Source organism: Dromaius novaehollandiae, chromosome 2 (genome assembly GCF_036370855.1).
Source record: "Dromaius novaehollandiae isolate bDroNov1 chromosome 2, bDroNov1.hap1, whole genome shotgun sequence".
NCBI classification, from domain to species: Eukaryota; Metazoa; Chordata; class Aves; order Casuariiformes; family Dromaiidae; genus Dromaius; species Dromaius novaehollandiae.
In genome coordinates, this window is record NC_088099.1 from 117,700,969 (window position 1) to 117,722,148 (window position 21,180).

Below are 21,180 nucleotides of genomic sequence, written 5' to 3' on the forward strand. Positions count from 1 at the left end.
GAGCAGCAGCTGCTTTGCACTAACATTATCATAGAATGAAAAGTGACACCCACAGCATTTTTCTCTGCTTACTGTCATTACTATGGTCAAACCTGACCTTTGATAACAAACTCCTTTGATTCCCCTCTTGCTACTGTTTTGTCAAGTCTGTGAACTTATTCACGTTAAGGGAAATTACCTCCTGCAAAAATTGCCTTAAGAGTAAATTTCTAATCTATCTGCAAGTCTAAAACAGGCAGCAAAATGGCATCTAAATATTCTGCTCTTCTGTTGGATCTTGCTGCTTACTGATGCAAATTGACATCTGCTAGAACAATCCCATGAACTAGCAGAGCATATTGCCTACAGAAGATGACTGCAAAATTATTGAAGAGTTTTCTCAGACTGACTCAGCAGTCTCTACCTATCTTCTAATGTATGACTGAAGATGCCCCTCTGATAGGACTTTGGCTAGGGAATCAATAGCCTGTCATGCAGTGAGGAAGCAGAGAACTGTATGAGACTTCTCTTCTATGCTCCTTCTGTTCCTGGAAGAGGTTTCAGAAACTGAAGGCCACTGTTTACCATGCAAATCTTCCTACAAGCACATAAAAATGCAAAAACTCCAATAAAGTTACAAAGGTCTCCAGTGTGTAGGGCCATTGTAAGGAAAAACCCCTCAAAGATCATCACGAAGGAATCCTTTCACAACCAAAATCTGGAGAGCAAGTATTGAGAGAGCAGGCCAATGCCTTATTCTATACTATTGTTGAAAGAGCAAAATTAAGTGACTTGAAAGGAGACATTGAGGTTTCCAGGATTAAAACAAAACAAAGTGATACTCTGTTTAGTCTCCTCAGAAATTTTTGCAGTGCTCAAAATCCTTACATATCGAACGATCTGGAGCAGACATAGGAAGAAATCAGTACCATTGCCCACAAAATCTCCCTCCCTCTGCATAGAATCAAAACATTTCCTTTGGACTTCCTTTTCATTATACATCATTTCTGCAAGGAATTTCTACCTTCTTACTAGAGAATGAATATCTTCAGATGCTAGCCCTTTCATTTAGTCTCTTACCAGAGATAAGAAACAAGATAAAAATGTATATGTGTTTAGCAATTCCACCACAAAAAGTAAAGCAGGCATAAAAACCTCCCATAAAAGACTAAAATACACAAAATATTACAAATACTAAAGAATGAACACAGAATTATATGCTAGTATCCAGCTTAGAACTAAGAAGTTGCATAGACATGCAGTGCTGCACATTAAGGCAAAGGCAGGGAGAATGGTCTGAATAGCATTGCAATAAGAACTGAATGGATGTTGCTAAGTTAAGGCTTTTTTTTGTCAGGCTCCTATGATCAGCCAAGGAAAAGTACCCCAAAAGTGCATAGTTCTTGACAGTGGTGCCAGCTTTTGACAATATGAAATATTATATACTTTTGGGCTGAGAACAAAGCTATACACAAAGTTCTTCCATGCTTTTACAATAATCAAGTGTTATTTTTAAGATAGGTTAAAAAAAAATCAGAGAGAAGCGTGGTCATGTAAAGGAAGTAGTCCTTTAATGCTTAAGATAGCAAGAGATTGGTTGGGAAGATTAACATCAAAGGGCATACCTAAGGGCATAAACTGATTGTCAAAGTAATATGTACCTCTATTTCTTAGAGTTAAAAAAAAAAAAGACTTCTATTTTTAGAAGTTTAAGACAAATTAAATTTTTCTGCTTATGCAATTTTTTTGAGAAATGTTTGTGTATTTGTAAAAGGTTCATACCCACACCACACATGTTTAACAGAGAGGATAGTCAGGAAAATATCTGCTACTACAGAATCATCGATCTACATAGTTTCTCTAGGAAAATCAGATTCAACATGGTTTTTATGTCATGATCCTATCTTTCCAGTAAGAACCCATCCTTCAAAGAAATAGGTTTCAAGGAAATTTTATTGAATACAGAATACATAAACTTAAGGCATATTAATCTAGTGAACTGTACAAAAGATACATTAGCAACAAATGAGGGAATTGTATCTATACAAAAGCCAAAAGATTACAAACTACTCATAACACTGAAATATGCAGGTAGCAGTGTTAGATGTTTCTGATTAAGACCTTATATTGTGGTTAAAAGAAAAAAAAATCATAGATTAAGAGCAGTAATTAAGTTCTAGTGTCTATTGCATAAAATTAAAAGCCATGTTCCAGATTAAAACCTCCCTTAGAAGAATAAAGCCTATCAAGTAGCTTGCAAACCTTCCAGATAGGTGGTAGAAACTCTATTATAGAAAAACAACTAAAAATAATGGAATAGCAAAGAATTTAAAAAACAAAGTAGCCAACTCCCACAGGAGCCCTACATTAAAGAAGTGCTGAAAAATACCTTCTGTTTTAAAATCCAAAGTAGTATTACCTAACAGACATCAGCTGATGTTAGTAAAACAAAACATCTGTAAGTTAGATGGTGACATAAAAAAATCTCCATAGTATTTTACAGAACTTAGGTCAGAGCCTCAGCTGATTCTAAAGTCAATGCAGTTTATTTGACATATGGGCTGATAGCTTAGCCCAATAATAAAAACATGTTGCTAACATTACAAATGTGGACTTTTACTATTCAGGCTATTTTAATTTCAGAATATTATGTTTACCCGTACATGAAGGAAGGTCACATGGCAAAGAAGCTACAGATACTAATACACACAAAGACAGTCAGTTACAGAATCAGAGACAAATACGCATCAGAAAGCCAAGAAAAAGCATGGTCCCAAAATGAACACTTATTTTAAAGGAAATTGGGTCACATGATGGTTGTTCTGTATGTTTCACACCTCTCAATTAAGGACATTGCTGTAGAGAAAATAAGTGTTAGAAAACTGACAAAAGAAGAAAACTTCTGAAAAGAAGAAACAGATTTGATAAGAGTTAGGTTTTTAAAGAAAAAGAGATTTTGTAAAGGTAAAATTATAGAGGAGAACAGAAGAAAGCAGAACTACTCTCTGCTTGTCAGAAAGCTTTTGTAGCTGTCAAATTAAATTTCTGGAGAGTAGCAAAAGAACAGAAACTTAGAAATTTAATTATAGCTGTCACTACCATAATGTCTGAAACAAAATACTCATACTGGAGCCAAAGATTCACACTGTATTAAGGACAACTAAGTTTTATATACACTCTGGAAAAAACATCTAGAATTAAAGACAATTCCATTTGTGAGAAATTAAAATAAAGACAATGCAGTCTGTGTTCAGAGGTTCTAACCTAAATTTTGTTGTGCATCCTATAGATCTGTTTCACTCAAATATTTTGTCTAATTGTGGAATTAATGAGTAACTTTACTTAGGTATCTGCCTCAGAAAAACTTTATATAAGTATAAGCACCATTTGAACAGACTGCAGAGTTGTTTTATTATTGTATGTTTAAATCAATGATATTTGTCACTGAACTCCAGTCAAAACTTCAAATACATCAATATTTTAATTACAAAATACCATCATAAATTAGACTGTCCAAGACAATACATGCTGCTAAAAAAAAAAGTATATACAGAGTAGACAAGCAGATATGACTTCTATTTCCAACATGGCATTGAGTAGGAAAGAAAAATCCATATTAAAGAGATGGGGTTACATTTTCTTCTATATATTTGGACTGGATCTTCCTGTACACTAACTTTACTGCTACTTTCCCGAGAAAGAATATCAGATAGAATCTGTCCTACCAGCTTAACAACAACAGGCTTATTTTAGAATATTTTGATGTATCCGACATTAACTACATCTAAAACTGAATAACTATATTGCCAGAATTCATATGATGTCTACCTACATCTCTCTCTGGTACACGTATTAAGGACTTACATTAAAGTTTAATCTGGGATTATGAGCAGTTAGAGACAGAACTTAGTTTTCAAACTGACTAATCTTTCATTCTTTAGACATATACAAGACTGCTCTATAACTATTGCTTATCTTTTCAAATAGGCTTTTGATTAAAAAAAAATTTATTCATGTGAGAGGTGTCTCTGGGCAGTTTAGATAACATAGATAACAGCAAATAGGCAGGAGACTGGAAGACATTTACATTTGGTCTTGCTGATAAACTTTCTTTAAGGCTTTGGAAGGGACATGCACTGTCTGTCTAAATGTATACTGTATATGTACTACCAAATGTACAAACTACACTCCAAAAAGGAAAGTGTAACCCTTTTCCCACTTAGTAGTAGTTTTTGTAAACCTGTAAGATTACTAGGTAGTTACTTTTGAGCAGCAGGATTTCAAATCGACAGTACTCTCTGCATTGTGCTGTCACTTGCAGTCCCATCTCTAAGTGTGCTCTGGCTTATTATTTTAACAGTCTGATGGAACTCTTGCCTTACTATTCCTATAAGTGCACAGTTATAAAGAAAAATCAAAGTTAAATTGTTTCACAGTTGTCTTGACACAGGCATTTGTAATCTTGCATAAATACACTGTGAGGAGAAAGTATAAACAAAGCCTTTAAAAAAATTTGCAAACATATTGTTTAATCCTTTAATATATCCATGTCATTCAAAGGAAGTTCACAAACATTTCTTTAAACTCAAAAAACCAATTTAACTGATAAACACAGGAAGTGCCCATCCTTTAACAGACCCCATACCAGAGCTTCACAAATCCAAAATTTTCATCTTTTGGTAATTACACACTTTCAGCCTTCCTTTTGTAGCTGTCTAGAATTCTGGTCAAGGTTGACAATAGATCTTCAGACATGAATTCTTCATAGTCTCTGTCAATTTTCACATTCTGTTCATCAACATATTTCTGGAAGAGAGTTATATAAAGTTGATCAGAACTATGGTGTCTCTATAGTACTGCGACTACTAAAGCATTTTAAGCCATTACTGCATGGGTTAAGTACTAATAGTCAAATACTTCTGTGTCTTTCAGAGAAGATTAAACTGACTGGATGTGAGTATTGACATTTAATGATTACTGCTGATTATTTGTACCAAATGTTTTGTCAACAAATTTATTTACAAGAATCCAGACTCAGTGTTGCACCCGTAAATCTTTGGTACTTTACTGAAAAGAGTAAGTTCTAATGTCCATGCATTTAATTGCAGTTGTAGATAACTGTAGAAAGATTTCACTCTGAATATCAAATTTTAGCTTACCTCTATAGATACTACATGAGTAGTAATCACTTCTAGAAGACGATTCAAGTTATCGCCTGCTTTCCTGCTCTCTTCTGTTGTTGTTTGCATGACAACTTGGTATCTAAAAAAGCAAAGACCCTCAGAAAGTCACATTGTAAAATTCCTGACAGCTGAAACAATCTCTTTACGAAGTAGTATACATTGTCAGATTATTCATAAATTTGTTAAATTAGATCAGGTTACATTTGTTTATTAGCACCCAATTTAGAAGAAAAAGGACGATACTGTGCTAATCTACACGAGAAAAAAAGTACCTTAGAGCATTGTATTTAGAGTCAGAATCATCTTTCCAGATTTTAACACGTATTATGTGGTCATCAAATATGTTTGTTTGGAAACAAACTAATATCCTTACTACAACCGTACGTGTTATGAAGGTACATAGAAAACAGGAGTGCCCTGATAGAACAGACTTCTTAAATTTCCTAACAAAATATTAAGTGCCTGGGACAAACATTGTTCAACTGTAAATTTGTGCAGTTAGTACACTGAGATGAGTACCTGCTCACTGAAGAATTTTAGATATTCATTTATAGGATATTAGATATGTTAGAACTTAAGAGAACATCTGTATCCTTAAAACAAAAGCAAAACTTAATGTTGTCGGCCTTACTGTCGCTGAATATCATGCAGTTCATTTGTGGCTTCACTGAGACCTTCATTAACACCACTCTCAAGTAAGTGCTTATGCTTCTCTAACAATTCCAGCTCATTTGCACATTTTTGCTCTTCTTCTTCTGCCTCCTGTAAATAATAGCAAAGAGAAAAATGTCATAAATTAGGAAATAATTAGGAAATTTATTTCTGAATATTATTCATCCTGATACTTGAACTAGCAATTCACCACAGAGGTAACTCCACACTCATCACTTCAAATTAAAATTTTTGTATTGTCCTACAGTCAAAACCAAACCTTCCCCTTATTCCTCCATCCTAATTTCAAGGTTTGTGTTGCAACTATCTTCCCTTCAAAGTTCATGTGAAAAAAAATGTAATTTATATGCTTACTCTCCAAATAGCTTAGAAATGGAACATCAGACTTTCTTTTTCATTCAAGTGGATTTAAAAAAAACACCAACCAACCAAACAAAAAAACACTTTTCCCTTTTGGCTCTGAAAAGTGTATACAAAACATAACTATTCATCTCTCCAGGGAGAATGACGCTGCTAATGGTATACGTAATACTCTTAAATGCTCAAAAGAAGCTAAACAAATTCTACCATCAGTTCAAGCATTCAGTTCTGGTAAAGTTTAGTATTACACATAATTATTTCTAAAGTATGATGTTTCAATAATTTAACTTATGGATAGCATATTTTATATATATATATATATATATATATAAAAAATATACATGACTATGTCTTGTTATAACCTGCCCGCTAGCTATTAAGTATTTTATGAGCTTCCCTTCACAGCAAAAAAATATGCATGGCAAAGATTAAAAGATGAGTTTCAGGTGTATTTGAAAGCAGTAAATTAAGTCAATTGCCTTCAGCCACCTAAGCAGGGTGTTAGCAACAATATAGCCCTCTGTTTCATGGTTACATCACAACAGTTTAGATTTGAAAGAGCAAATATGTTAAACATCAATTTAGTTCAAAAAGCATTTTTCTCTCAAGCACTGTGGCCCTCCCAAAATCTCAAAAGATGTGCTGTTAAAGAACTCCAAAAGTATTGAAGCAGCCACTTAGTTGTTAATTGGGAGGGCTATGTTTTGTTGCTAAACTAAAAGTAAAGGTGAGGAAATGGAAAGGGACTGCTCCCTCATGGCAGGGAGAGGAAATAAAATTTTATATCACTAATACTGAAATATTTAACATGTGCTTTTAGTCAAATAATGTTTTCCCCAATTTTAATGTAGTAATAACACATTTAGTACAAAGTGTAATAGTATTTATTATATACTAAACCCTGAGTAAGCATTATTATATACTAAACCAAGTAAATGTTTACTCAGGGTTTAGTATATAATGTTATTATATACTAAATCCTGAGTAAGCCAGGCAGAAATCTGCTTCAAGCACATGCTCTGAGACATCCTAAGGTCAAAAGGTGGAAGTGGCTACTTCTATGACTGACTGTAGTAACTTATGATTTACAAGATCTGCCAAAGAAAGATACCAGATTGTCTTATGAGAAAATGGAAACTGACTGTTTTAAGATCAGAAATATTTCTGAAGAGAATGAAAGAACATTGTGTCATCTGCAACAACCTAATGGTGACCTATGTTCCAGATGAGCAAAATAAAACAAGATTGTCATAAAAAAAATGAACTAAACAGCCTGCAAACAACAATTTTTCCTTTCTGTCTGATTTACCTGCTTGCACAGAACTAGTACTTCATTCAAATCTCAATAGACTAGTGTAGCATTCTCTGCATTCTTTAAGGAAACTGTTACATAACCTATGTAGACATAAAAAACTTTCTTGTGCCTTGACTGTTAATTTAAAATTGGCTTAAGCTTCTCAGAAACAGGAATCATGAAAACTGTTCTCAGATATCTAAAACAAGATGGATGACTCTCCAATCCCCCATCTTCACCCAGAACAATGTATCAACACAAAAGCAAATACATTGACATAAGATCTACCATAACAGATGAATCACTGAATTAAAAAAATACAACAAAACAAAAGAGCCCCCCCCCACCCCGAAGCACAACTTTTCATTAAGGATAAACTCTTCATTGTCATCAATCTATAAAAATGTTCTACCTTAAGCTTCTGATGGTAAAGATCATCCAGCTTTTCAGCTTCTTCTTTCAGCATTTTCACACTGCTTTTCCTCTCCTCTATCATTGTGTTCACCTAGAAATAAAAATGTGATCAAGTATTAAAAAGAAATCCAACATATAACTTCATGCCATCACAGACAACAGCTGTGATAGTCAAGAAATACTCATTTAAATGGGAAGTGCATATTTAAAACAATTTCTATTAGGTACAAATATAAAGAATTGTTAAGTGCCATTTGGTATCTATACAGCTGCACCTTTTGCCACATAATCCTAATTTTCCAAGGAGAGCGGGATAAAAAAAATATATTATCTTCAGTACGTACAATGCTAATAGAAGTTTGTGTTACCTTTAAAAGATCTAGAAAAACTTCCATTTCCAGCACAAGAAGATTAAGCTTTGAACATAGAGCTCTAGGTTTTCAATATCAATTATTTATGGTTTAGAAAAATATACTAGTATGTTTTCAACACCTCAGCCTCAAGGTTTAGTTTCAACCAAACCATACTGACTTTCCAAAAAGCTTTCCAGAGGCTTTTATGCCTTTTGAAAGAGTAACCTGTAACCTTCAATGAGAATGGCTTTTTGGAAATCTCCATACAAAATTCAGCATAAAATTTAGATCATTAAATGTTTCCCCATGACAGTAATATTGCAACTGGTGCCTTGAGTTCTTCAAGTGGCAGTGCATATTGCAACATGCTATCTGACCAGAAACTTTCCTTGTTCCAACCCCTGCTGAATTCAGTACTGCTAGAAATCTTCCCAATGATAACTAGTCAGTGATGGTAAGCCAGGCAACCAGACTGGAATAGGCATCTTATTAAAATATTAAATACAAATCTTTCCAATGTTTATGGTCATCAACTATATGTAACTGCATAATCTTCAATGCACATTGTTTCAGCTAATAGAGGCCTTAATTCTTACAAAAGCTTTTAGGCTCCATCATAATTAAAGCAATCCTCTTACTGCTTCCCCCCAACACTTCACCTGTCCAAAAGGTCAACTGAAACTAGCAGATACCATTATGATGTCTTGATCCTAATCTTCATTGGCCAAAACATACCTGTTCTAAAGTATCTTCTAAACTCATTTTCCGGTGAGTAGCTTTTCTAATTTCTTCCTCAGTCTGGTTTATGATCTCCATAAGGGGAGCCTGTAACACATATACAAGAAAAATTGCATTAGCCACATTGTTAGTGTAAATTAAGAGGGCTCCCAGTACATACTTACCTTAATCTGAGTCCTGTATTTGACTAGGCAATTTGGTCCAGCCTCAGGATTAAACTGAATCTCAAAGTCGTGGCCTTTGGAATTCTCAGCACTTATTGGAATTAATTTCAGCTTTCTAGCTAGTTTATGATACTCTGCCAGTTGTGTTTCAATCTATTCAGAAGAGAAAGGTCAAAATCTTAAGAAAAATACAAATAAAATCTTTGCAAAAAGTATTCTTATGATATTTGAAACAAGCATCTGAATTACTCTTTAGGAACATATTTCCAGGACATGTCACAGTATGCAAGAGCTGTAAGTATTGACAGTTCAGAAGTTTGCATTTTTTTGTTTAAGTGCAGTTTTATGTTTCTTTCAGAGTCTGCTCTGAGAAGTTTCACCTGCAATTTTGCCTACTCATCTGCTATATTTTTTCCTACCTCAGCTTTTTGAAAATTACTTGATAGAGAAGTACATTTGGAAATAGTACAAATTACTAAAAGAATGATCAGTCATTATATTGATATTCCTTCTCTCATTAGTTTTGGCAGGAAATACCTGATGTATGTACACTTCCTAATAACATATTTTACCTTGAGCATACCTGTAGACATAGTTTATGAAATGATCTATTTTCTGACCCATGGGTGCCATCTGTATGCAAATATCAAGCAACATATCTTTTCCAGTTTTATGTGCTTCACACTTGCACAGAGAGGAATTTAAGATATTAAGTGCTTCATAAACCATAGCCCTGCTAAATGCAAAAACATCTTTGAAAGAAGTGTTTTTTAATTCTCCATCTAGCAAAGTAGTAGCTTTTAAATCCCACTACTTAGAGGGATACACTTATTCATTCCCTCATTTTACAGAATGAAGTTGTCCCTTAAAAAGTTTAACAGAAATTCCACATAGGGTACTCATTTGGCTCTAAATGCATGTAGAGATATTGATTCAAAGCACTAGCTTTGCATTACTTCCTTGATACGAAATCTTAACGCAAGCAATTTCAGGCGAAGGTCATCAAAGCTGTTGCTGCTTTAACAGTGAGAGCTAACAGTAGTGCATGTTCTTGCTATGTCTCTGGTGGTGCAGAAAAACATAGAAAAAATACATTTACATTACGCTCAAAACAGAAAAAAGAAAACTTTTCAGAGAAAATATAAACAGAAATCAATTTTGTCATTTTTTTTAGGTTAAGAGACATCCATGCTATTGTTGTATTATTTAGGAAAGAAGTTAGCAATAGCCCAAGTCTCAGGTTTAACTTTGTATGATGAAAACTGACAGCTGCTTCTCATTGTAGCAGTATTTTCACATACCGCCTCTTTATTTCTAGCATATTTTAGCTCCTCATTCCACAGCTGATGTTCTTCTGCTTCCAGTTCCTTAGTCAGTTTGTTGATGGTTTGCTGCAACTCATTCCTCTCATGATTTATTCTCTCAATATCCGCAACTGAGTACTTCTGGTTATCAAAGATGTACTGGAGTCGGGCGTTTTCCTGCTTCATTGCTTCTACTTCCATTTCTAAATTCACAAAACATTCATAAAACTGATGTAAAATACCAGCCTATATAGTTTAACCCAATCTATATATTTTGGTGAGTGATCATCTACATTTCGTGTCTCCAGTGTACAAATGGCTATCAGCCAAAAATATCTCTTTATCAGAAATCCATTTAGCAAAATTAATTTGTACAATCATGATACACAAAGCATCTCACTCTGTTGTGAAGCTGAGAGTTATAAAATACTTTTAAAGCTATTTCTAGCTTCACCAACCATCAGTGACCAGGACCTTTCTTACCTGCTGTCTCAACTTCTTCATTAACACCTTTCATCTTCTGATCAAGTATGGCTGTATGAGACTCCAGATTTGCCATATAAGCCTGGTATTTCTGGACATCTGCTTGCAATGAAGATTTCAACTTTCGCAGTGATACTAAACGATCCTAGTAAACAGATGGAAAGAACAACCACTAGTTTATTATCTACAATAATTATTTTACCCTCCAAACAGGACAATTGTTATAGTCAATTTTAATAGCATAAATAAAAATTTAATCAAAGTTCAAGTCTAAGTCTTTAAAATAATAAAAAAAAAATAAAATAATAAAAAAAAGGCTGAAAAGATGATTTGCACCTTAATTCTTGCATTTTAGTATTTGATATTTCTGATTTGCATTATGCGTTGCATAAATGAAGTTCTTGATGCAGGTAATTCAGAAGTATTACAATAATACACAAAGAGCAGATGAAACTAAGGGCAAGGAAAGTTAGGAATAAAACAATCACATTTTGTGTGCAAGCTGGAGTCTCAAGTTGCCAGCTGTGCAGCCACTAATCTATTTTGAATTTAATGATGTATTAGAAACAGAAACTGTCTTTTCAAACACAACACTTTCCCCAAAAGATATTTTGATTGATTGTTACCACTGTTTTCCAAACTCCCATCCCTTAAGAAGTTCCAGAAATATTTGGAAGAGATATTGTTGAAGTTCAAATAAAAAAATGGTTCAACTATTTCATTAAGATTTCAGCCAGTGAAAGATCTCATAATCTGAAAATATCTGCACAATGTCAAACCAACAGTCACTGAAGACACCACAATAACGCATTCTACTACAGTGGTACAGAGTCCATAATAGCCGGGGCTAATTTGAATCTTCTAGAACATTGAAAACAATACATTATGAAAAATTATCAGTATAGTACTATAAAATAATGATAGAGTACCTTCAGGGTCAATAACTGAAAATTAAGCAAGGTTCCCACCCCTGCACCCCCCATACATGAGCACAGACACAGTTTACTAACCGGCTCACTTTCCCTTTCTTTTTCTAGTCTTGCAATCTCTTCATGAAGCCTTTTGTTTTCTGCAGCTAAACCTTCTATCTGGAATTCATCTATGTTAAATAAATCCTCTGGGGGGGGGAAAAAGTGATATAAATTAATTTCACTGAATATCATCATGTATACTGAACACCTGTGTAATTGCTATAGTTTCAGCACAATGAATACCCATTATCTGAGCTTTTTTTCTAAAAACTGTAAACTAAAACCCATCTTACATTAAAAGCTTTCATTACAAAGCAAATAGGCAAAATAATTCAAACAAGTTTGTCAGTCTTGGAGTCATACAAAAGCTAAAATCACTGTTGTGAGGTCAGAGTTTACAAATTCTCATATAGCCCACACTGTGGCAATAGTAGTTGTTGCAAGAGTTTATCTGTTCCAGCTTTCCAAGGATAGTCTCATTTGTATATTCCTTTTTCACCCATATACTACCCTACATCTTGAGCCATGTTTTCTTCTTAATTTCCTCAGTCTTTGCCAAACAACTGCATGATTACTTTTTCCTACTAACATCTTTATTTCTGGGAATTTATGCCTGCTCTCCAGCTAATGGTTCCTGCTGGCAACAGAAGGGTCCTTAGCCTGCTTTGCATAAGAGGGCCCAGAAGGGGAGAATTAGTTTCCCTCCTTGCTCCACATTCTCTGTTGCGTTTCTACAGGCAAGGAAACAAACAAGTCAAAAAAAATTCATTTTCCAGCTCTCTGAAGGCAAACACAAGTGCTGGTTTGAGTCATATCTGGAAATCCTCACAATAGGGTATGGAACTCGCACAGACTGTTTTCAGAGCTTTTTGAAGGAGCTGAACTTTCTTACTCATCAAATCTTCAGCCTTTAGTGAGAATTCCCACCCCCCCCCCTTTTTTTTTTTAAAGAAACAAGAATGATCTGCACAGCTGGAATTTGCACCTGAAGACCTGCATACTGCTTTTCTATCATTACAAAGTCATTGAAAACAACAGGCTTACACAGGTACAGTTGACAGCAGACTATGACCTGTCTATTTGTACTGGTAACAATGGAGAAAACAGAGAATCAAGTCAGTGTAACTAAGGTACTTGGGAATTTCAGCTTTCTTCATCTCAGATCACTCTTATTTGTAAACTGGGCAAACCTGATGCTAGGAGAAAAAAAACAAGTAACACAAATATTTCATAAAGACATGAAAACTTACTTAATTTTGACTGTACTTCTGCATCAAATTCTTCAAAAGTATCTCCTCCTTTCATGAAGTGCTCATAGCACTTCACAGTGTAGTCCATGAAAAGCTGGAAACAATTTAAAAAGTTTTCATGAAGATTCAAAGGGCTGTAAAATAGCTAAACAGTCCAAATCTACTCAACTAATGGAATTATACAGAGGTGAAAAATATCTTTTACAAGTTTGACTGTGATTCTTTTTGTAAAAAGTCTACTTGTGGGCATCTTTTCTTGTTTGTTTTCTTCTTTAAAAAACAGAGCATCAGCAGATGATATTCAGACAAAAGGATGCAGCTAGCATTATTAAAAAGGGTTTACAAACACTTAACTGATTTTCTTTGGATATCTAACCAGGATAGTTAAGTTTATCACCTTAGGCCATATGATCCTCTGAGTTTATAGGAATTGTACCTCTGTTTAGCGGAGCTTTTCAGTAAATATGAATGCTGTACTTCAGATGTACAGATGTCAGAGAATTAATGTTAGATTTAAAAGAAGGTTACCCAAAGGGTCAAATTGCTGGAGACTTTAAATTGCAGGTCTTACAGAATGAATTAAGCCAGTATTGTAAATTTTGTTTTAACACACAAATATACACACGCATGCACACACAAAATCTATGTATATGTTTAGTTTAAAAGCATTTCTCCTTGTCAACTGTCGGGTTTGTAACCTTAGTCCAAAATTCAAAATTCTATTTTAATTTGATTTTTTGTAATTCACTAATTATATGCTGTGGCACATCATACAAACTTTATGAATATCTACTGTAAGTTAACACTGAAAGTTAAACCCAGATAGTACTATTACTTATGGTTAAAAAAAAAAAGAAAAAGAAAAAAAAAGCAAGCACTCGTGTTAAATTCAGTATCTCCACTGTCTTTTACATGGCAAACTAAGAAGATGCCAACTGAAGCAGTTACATTTACTTTTACAATGAAGTTACGCTGCTAACATTAGAAGACTGGAGTTATATATTGTTATATATTTAAGTTATTTACAGCATATGGCAAAATCCAGCTGAACAATTATGATAATCATTTCCTTTTTTTATGGTACCTTATTATGTACAATTCCATCATCTGTCTCTCCTCCCCAGCTCTGTCCATCATCAAACGATGGTGCATTTTCCCTTATGGCAGAATACAGCTAAAAGGCATAAATGTACATACAAAGAGCAAATTTGATGATCTTGATTAGTTTTCATATTAGTTTCATGTTTGTGATAAGCAGAGTAACTTTGGATTAGGATTTCAGCAAGTAAGATGTAATGGTGCTGCTTCAGAGCAAGCGACCAATCATATCAGGGTAGCACTATCGTCTTTTATTGAGTAAAAGCACAGGTGAAGCAGCATTAACTGGACAGTTAACACTGCTAAATTGCCTTCATAAGTCACACATATTTTTTTCCAGCAAAAGCCATGGGATTTTCAAGTGTGCCCAATTCAGCAGTGGTGAACTTCTGACACAGATTCCAAATATGGCTCTGATGTTAGCTGGCAACAACTGTGAGTTACCACTATAAGAAAAAAAAAAAATACAACCCCCCCCACCACTCTTTACAATCACGGGTCACTTGAATAGTTGCGATTGAAAATTCCATCCTTCAACTTTAAATTTAGGTGAAGATGGCAGATGTCACAAGAAGTTTCTTCACAAAAAATACATTTTAGACAGTCCTGATTATACCTGTGAACTTTTCACAACGTTTTTATGTATGTATATACAATAAATTATTTTTGCTTTCTCATACATAAATTTGTCCAGTGAATGTAGTTAAAAAAAACTACACAGTATAACATTAAAACTGAAGTAAAAGTGTAAGTTTTTAATGTGTAACAGTTACACATTAGTAAACATTAGTTTAAATGTTACTAAAAGTATGGCTAAAGGCTAGCTTCATAGCGGCAACAAAGAATACCTACTTTTTTCTTCACATAAATAAGAAACAAAGGCATTTTCAGAAAGCCATTAAAAGATCTGTTTTGAAAACAGCATTCCAGCCTGAGAAGTGCAATTATTTGGCTTAAAGAAGTCAGAGGCTACCTTGATACAATCAATTAACCAAACCAAAGCTGTGACAATCTGAGGCCATGTGTGTGGTGCTCCCACTGTATACATGGAGCTCTTTGACAAAGGAAAAGGGTACCTACAAGGGAAAATAAAACACATTTTTAATAGCTGTGGAAAAAAAAAGTGACAAACAAAAAAAGCACAATTTTACATATAGGTTTTGAGGCACCAAAGGAAGAACAAACTTAATTGGACTTTATACTGTACATCAAGAAGAGATAAGCCGAGTTCTCAGAACATAATTCCATTGTGATAGGTTTCTCATTTTGGAAATGAGGAAATGGATTTTTTGTTGCACATGCAAGGATTAGGAAAAATTAAGGCCTCATACAAAGTGTAAACTATTTCTTCATAAACTCCTTTGCCCAGATGCATCTTCCCCTTCCTAGTCAGCTTATTATGTTGCTTTGTCTCTCTTGGTATCAGCTACCCTCAGATCAGATCTGTATTTCGCCTTCTGAAGCTACTGTGGGAAGAGAAGTGGGCACAGCAGTACCAGTGAAAAGGAGTGGGAGCCCTATGAAGGTGTGATAAACGATGAGACAAAGACCTCAGTGAAGAGGCAACAAATGCAAAAGAAGGAAAAATAGTCCAATGGATGCCTAGCCTCTATTCAAACTGGACGTGCAAGCCTGAAGGATTTCCTAATGTATGAGAAGAGAAACTGAGACACAGAAGCTCTGTTCTTACAGAGTGAGATTCTTGCTTCTTGGGGTCAAAATGTGCTTTGAAAACAAAAAAGCAGCTGATGATTAGCTTAATATTGTGCAATTACAGAAAAGGCATCATTTCAGAACAGCTGCATATCAAACTATTAATGTTACTTATAAATATGGAATACACAGATGCTATTCTGCTAATTTCAGAAGGCTTTGAGAGCACATCTGTAATGCAAGGAACAAAAGTGCAAATTTTAATCCAACTTTAGACAGACAGCTGCACAAAGTTATTTTAGAAACATGGGACGGACAAAAAGCTATGATAAACTGACAGTTCCAAATAAGCGCTCATGAACTTTGCTTGAGGATTTTTTTAAATGAATTATTTAGGTCCATTTTCTAACTCTCAAAAGATTTCCTAAAGTGAGTTCTCAAAATAAGTCATTTTATCCAGGATTACATTCTCAGTGAGCAGAGTAAGGCCTCTTGAGAACAACTTTCTTTTCAATGATTCAGCTAGATCAGCAGTTTCAAATGTTATAGATTAAAGCAACTTCTTAAAATACTGAGAAGTGAACAATGAACAAAACAAACATACACAGCTAAGGAGACCTGGCACTATAAAGCATAAACTAAGTACACTATCACAGAAATCTTTGACAACATCATGGGCTCAAAGAAATCTACAGAAGTAAAATATTGTTCACTTTTCCATAGGACTGAAAAAATGAGCCTTAATAACAGGTAGGTTTTTTTGGAAAGCATTGGTGCACTAATAATTCCAAAAACTTACCGCATTGAACAAAAAATAAAACACTCAGCTAGTTATTAGTATTTTATTCTCAGGTTTTATTTCCCTCTCTTTGAAAGCGGAGTGAGAGAAATTTCAGGAAACCTGATTTTAAACGAAATGGACATAAGCCAATCTTTTGAAGTCATTCTTAGTGCTTGCATTTGACTACAATGAGCCGGTCTGTCACAGGCTGCCAAATTGAGGCCAAAATTGAAATTTTCATTCAGGAAGGTGGTTTCTCGAAGTCTAATACAAATAAAGATAGTTATTAGATTTTAAGTTACAAAGCAAGCTTCCAAGATGCTATAGTTCTGCAAGTTTAAATAAAAGATATACAATAGAGTCTAGGAATCAAAGACTGAAATTGGAGCTTACCAATAATAAAGCAAAATAATCACAACATTGTAGTTACAGAGTCTAATCTCAATAAACAAGCCTGTCCTCTTTCCCCAGCAACGATACAGAACCCTTCGCTTTATAATTTCTAGCTTTACCACATCTGTTTAGCATAATAAACTGACAACAACAATCTTACCCAAGCTCTTTAAAAACTCTGGGAATTTCCTCTTCAAATTTTGAATCAGGCAGCTCATAAGAAGGGCAGAGAAATCCATAGATAAAAGTGAAGATTTTTAAGAAATCCTTAACAGAGGGAGACTGTAGTGATTTCATGGAGACATTATGGGCATAACCATTCTCAACAAGAAGCTGAGAAAAAGAAACATTAAGTAGCAAATCAGTCAATAGATAAAATCTAAAATTGAAGCCATGAAAAATAAGTATTTTGATTAGTATCTTTTATTACTTAAAAAAATGTTTAAAAGAACAATTTAAATAAATAATAAATTATTATTTAGTTTATTTATTTTTAAAATAGCTGTTTAAAATGAAACAGTTACCTCACAAAGCTGTTTGATACATTGTTGAATGTATGCCTTGTCATGAAGTGGCCTGGGATCCTTGATCTTTTCTGTACCAAACACACCATACTGACTGTTGCGTGAACCTCCAACACTGCTAGTTCTAACAACAAAAATAACATACAATTCTTGTGACAATATCTATAGCCAAAAACTCTGAATATTTTAAAGTCTTTATTATTTGCTGTCTTTATGTTTCAAGGATACCTGAAGGTTTCTCTTTAACTAGAATGACAGAAAAAAACCATCAATTCAGAACAAGTGGAGCCCACCATAACAGTGAGCTTACTACATCCTAAGTGAATATTTTCTTCAGTTTATGTAGAGTAACACAGTTTTACAAGAGTGGAAAAATTCCCCTAAGGCAAAGAAACAAAATGATGTAGGTGGTTCATGAAAGCTAAAATATTTAAGGAATAATTAAAACTAGCAGATCCCTGCAACAGTGGGGTCCTATGAAAGGTATCAACAGACATCAGGACACAGAAAGCCATGAACTCAGATTGTGTGGCCTGTTGGAAGGCCAGGAAAGCTGAAAGACTACAGGATTTTGGAAGGTTTGCATCTTAGACTGAAGAAGAAACTAAGGCAGAGAATATTATACATGTGATTCTTCTTTGGCATGATTTGTGCCTCATTTATTCTTGATTTCTCATTTTTTAAATCTTTCTGCAAAAATATACCTGTTTTTGTGAATGAAGAAGCAAAATATAAACTTAGGCAGCCAGACTAGCATTGTAGGAAAGCTTGATCAAAATCTGAATATTAGAAACATCTCCCAAGGCTGTATTGAAGAGGATTGTTCTTCCTTAAATAAGTCAGTGTCTTGAGCAGCCCTGCAAGTTATGTAGTACATATCATTCCCAAAAAGAGGAATAGCTCTCAAAGCTATTCCTGCTCCACAGCATTATTGTTTAGTGACTGAGCGGAAGAAAGTAGACCTGAAGATCTTTTGTCTTCACATCCATTTTTCCCTGTAATGAAAATCTCTCATAATGGACAAAAATGAAAAAATGTTGTGGAACTGCTATTGTTAAATTTACAGTACAGAAATCTAAAGGTATCAATACCTTTTGCCAAAAAAGCTGACTTTTCTTTCGGAAGTTCCAGATGTAGGTTTGCTCATGCTCAGCTTCCCAAATGTTCCTCTGTCCTTCCTGGGGGAGAGTGGGAAGGATTCAATCGACTACTGTTTCTACCATTTCATCTTTTGCTCATGTAAGAAAACTGTAACATAGGTATTTAAATCTAAGCATCTTCAGCATAGCAGCTTCTTGGTGATGTCAGCTGACTTTAACGCATCATTGCCCATTATCAAAAATATTTCTGCAAGAAGTTTCATATGCATATTTATATATATATATATATGCATACATATATATATATATATATATATATATATATACACACACATACACACTCAGATATCCTCCAACAAATATGTAAAAAAGTATTATAATTTAAATTGTGTCATGGGCATACCAGTGGATTAAAGCTTTAGATCTCAAAGTAATTAAATATCAGCCGTACTGTATATGCACATAGATGACATCAGCTCTGACATTTAAAGCTTATAATATCAAGAAAAGTATTTACCAGACCTACAGAACTTTAAACTCAAATTTATGCCAGAAGTACAGGGCACGTGTTTGAAGTTAAGCAAAGAAGTTTTTGCAGAACAAGAGCACTTGTGCAAATATCCTTTGCTGCAGGCAGTTTTCTTTTTGCTGCTCCCATCTTTTTCCATTGCTACTCATGTACTCATAAACATATCACAGTAAATCTCTTCAGAGTTAGCTTCATGGACCCACTCCTAGCAACACAATCAGTAACACTTACATCTGAGGTGTTTGGAGACCCATCTTGTTGGTGTCCTGTACTCTCAGTGCCATCACAGATTGCCGACTACTACTCCCGGTAGTACTCGAGCTTCGTCTCATTGTAGCTAAACTGTAAATCACAGTCTGTCAGTAAGGTAGAATCCAGGATCTAGGAATATTTGCCTTTTATAACACCACAATGACTTTTTAAAGGGTCAGGCTAAGCAAATGGAATTGTACGTTAGACCAACAGCTCTGTGACAGGCCAAGAATTTCCAAAAATAATGGATATTCTTTAAAAGAAAAAAAAAAAAGGAGGGGAAATTTTTTTGGTAGACAAAAAGCTTCCAGATGCAAACAGGTATGCTACTTGAATTTTCAGACACACACTAAAAAAGGTGAATAGTGCATGTCTGATTTGGGAATCACACAGCAGCAGTTTAGCCTTTTAAATTAACTGTTTCACAGATGAGAAAGCCAGTGCTTGCTCCAAATCAACTGTTTTATTTTGACTTGTATTTTTCAGCATTTCTAACTACACGTATTAAAAGCAAAATGGTTGAATACATTTTTCAGTTTGATTCGCTGTAAAAAAGGCCATGCTAACATGACTACTGCTTCTAGCACTTCATCCATCATTCAGTTCCTCAGCCACTAACTCTGAACCTGCTTATCAATTTTGCAAATGATTTTACAGTATCATAGAGAGCACAATACCTGGGAAGTCTATTCTGAATTAATATTATAGACACCTTTAGACGATGAAAAAAAAAGGGGGGGATGCACTCAAACTGGAAGTATTGAACTTTTTCTGCACTGGCATTAAGTGGGATTTTCGGGCAAACAGAACTCACTCACTTGACAGAAAATTAGCATCTTCTATCCATTCTCCACAGAGAACATACACTATTTGTGGGTTGGGCTCAAATGACTGAGCTAATTGAAAAAATGTCATTACAAACATTACCAAAACATAGTATCAACATAAATTATGTTTCACAATCATACTTCAGGTTTCAGTTCTCACAAAGCACGACAGAAATTCAGCTTGTTAAGCCCCCTTTTTTGTGCATTTCACCTGTGACCTCATTTTCATGGGTGTGTGGGGGGGAAGGGGACGGGGGGGGAGTGGAAGGTGCCTTCTTCCGTAACTTTATTGGATACACACCACAAAGTAAACGGTATTTATAAAAACAACAAATGGCTAACTTAAGGCTATAGTTTCCTTGAGTCAACACACCAGAACAAAGGCAGGAGTACAGCATAATTAAGCACAACTGCATCCATTTTCGCCCGCCCCCGCCAGTGCTGCGGCCCCGTCCCCGCCGCGACCTGCTCGCTCAGCCGCAGCGGCAGCGCGGTAAGCCGCCCGGCCCGGCCTGATCCCAACGGCCGCCCGCCTCCACCGGGCCGGCGTAGCCCTCATTAGGAGGGAAGCAGCACCGTGGAGAGGAGAGCCGAGCCCCACAGCACAACGCCCCCGCCCAACCGGCCCCGTTACCGTTAATGGCGCCGCGGCAGCTCCTTCCTCCCAAATTTCAAATCCACCCGCCAGCGACTACGTCACGCGCCGCGCCTAGGCGCATTACATCACAGCCGATCGGCAGGCGGAGAGAGGTGCTGTCGTCACCTCCGTTTGCCCGGCTGCCGCTTAAATACACAAGGCCTACATAGACGTGCACATATCTATTTATGTACGCGTGTATATAAAAACCTTGTTTCATT

General features: G+C 35.2%; 1 protein-coding gene across 1 annotated transcript; it reads right to left on the bottom strand.

Annotated features, from left to right (window-relative positions):
* Positions 1–1,914: 1,914 nt before the first annotated feature.
* Positions 1,915–21,103, bottom strand: NDC80 (NDC80 kinetochore complex component). Its single transcript, XM_064507262.1, has 17 exons — positions 20,957–21,103; positions 19,475–19,585; positions 18,706–18,792; positions 17,615–17,738; positions 17,251–17,423; positions 15,237–15,339; positions 14,250–14,339; positions 13,166–13,259; positions 11,955–12,061; positions 10,945–11,089; positions 10,459–10,664; positions 9,158–9,310; positions 8,991–9,080; positions 7,901–7,993; positions 5,794–5,924; positions 5,139–5,241; positions 1,915–4,785 (listed from the first exon to the last, which is right to left on the bottom strand). The coding sequence occupies exons 2-17, from the start codon at positions 19,573–19,575 to the stop codon at positions 4,663–4,665; spliced, it is 1,923 nt and encodes a 640-aa protein (XP_064363332.1). The 5' UTR covers positions 19,576–19,585; positions 20,957–21,103; the 3' UTR covers positions 1,915–4,662.
* Positions 21,104–21,180: the final 77 nt, after the last annotated feature.

Bases quoted from the DNA above. Each gene is read 5' to 3' on its own strand.
- NDC80 (XM_064507262.1), bottom strand. From the start codon at position 19,575: ATGAGACGAAGCTCGAGTACTACCGGGAGTAGTAGTCGGCAATCTGTG. The intron at 18,793-19,474 runs GTAAGTGTTACT...ACTCTCCCCCAG, and splicing joins GGTCTCCAAACACCTCAGAT to GAAGGACAGAGGAACATTTG. The intron at 17,739-18,705 runs GTATTGATACCT...TTTTGTTGTTAG, and splicing joins GTCAGCTTTTTTGGCAAAAG to AACTAGCAGTGTTGGAGGTT.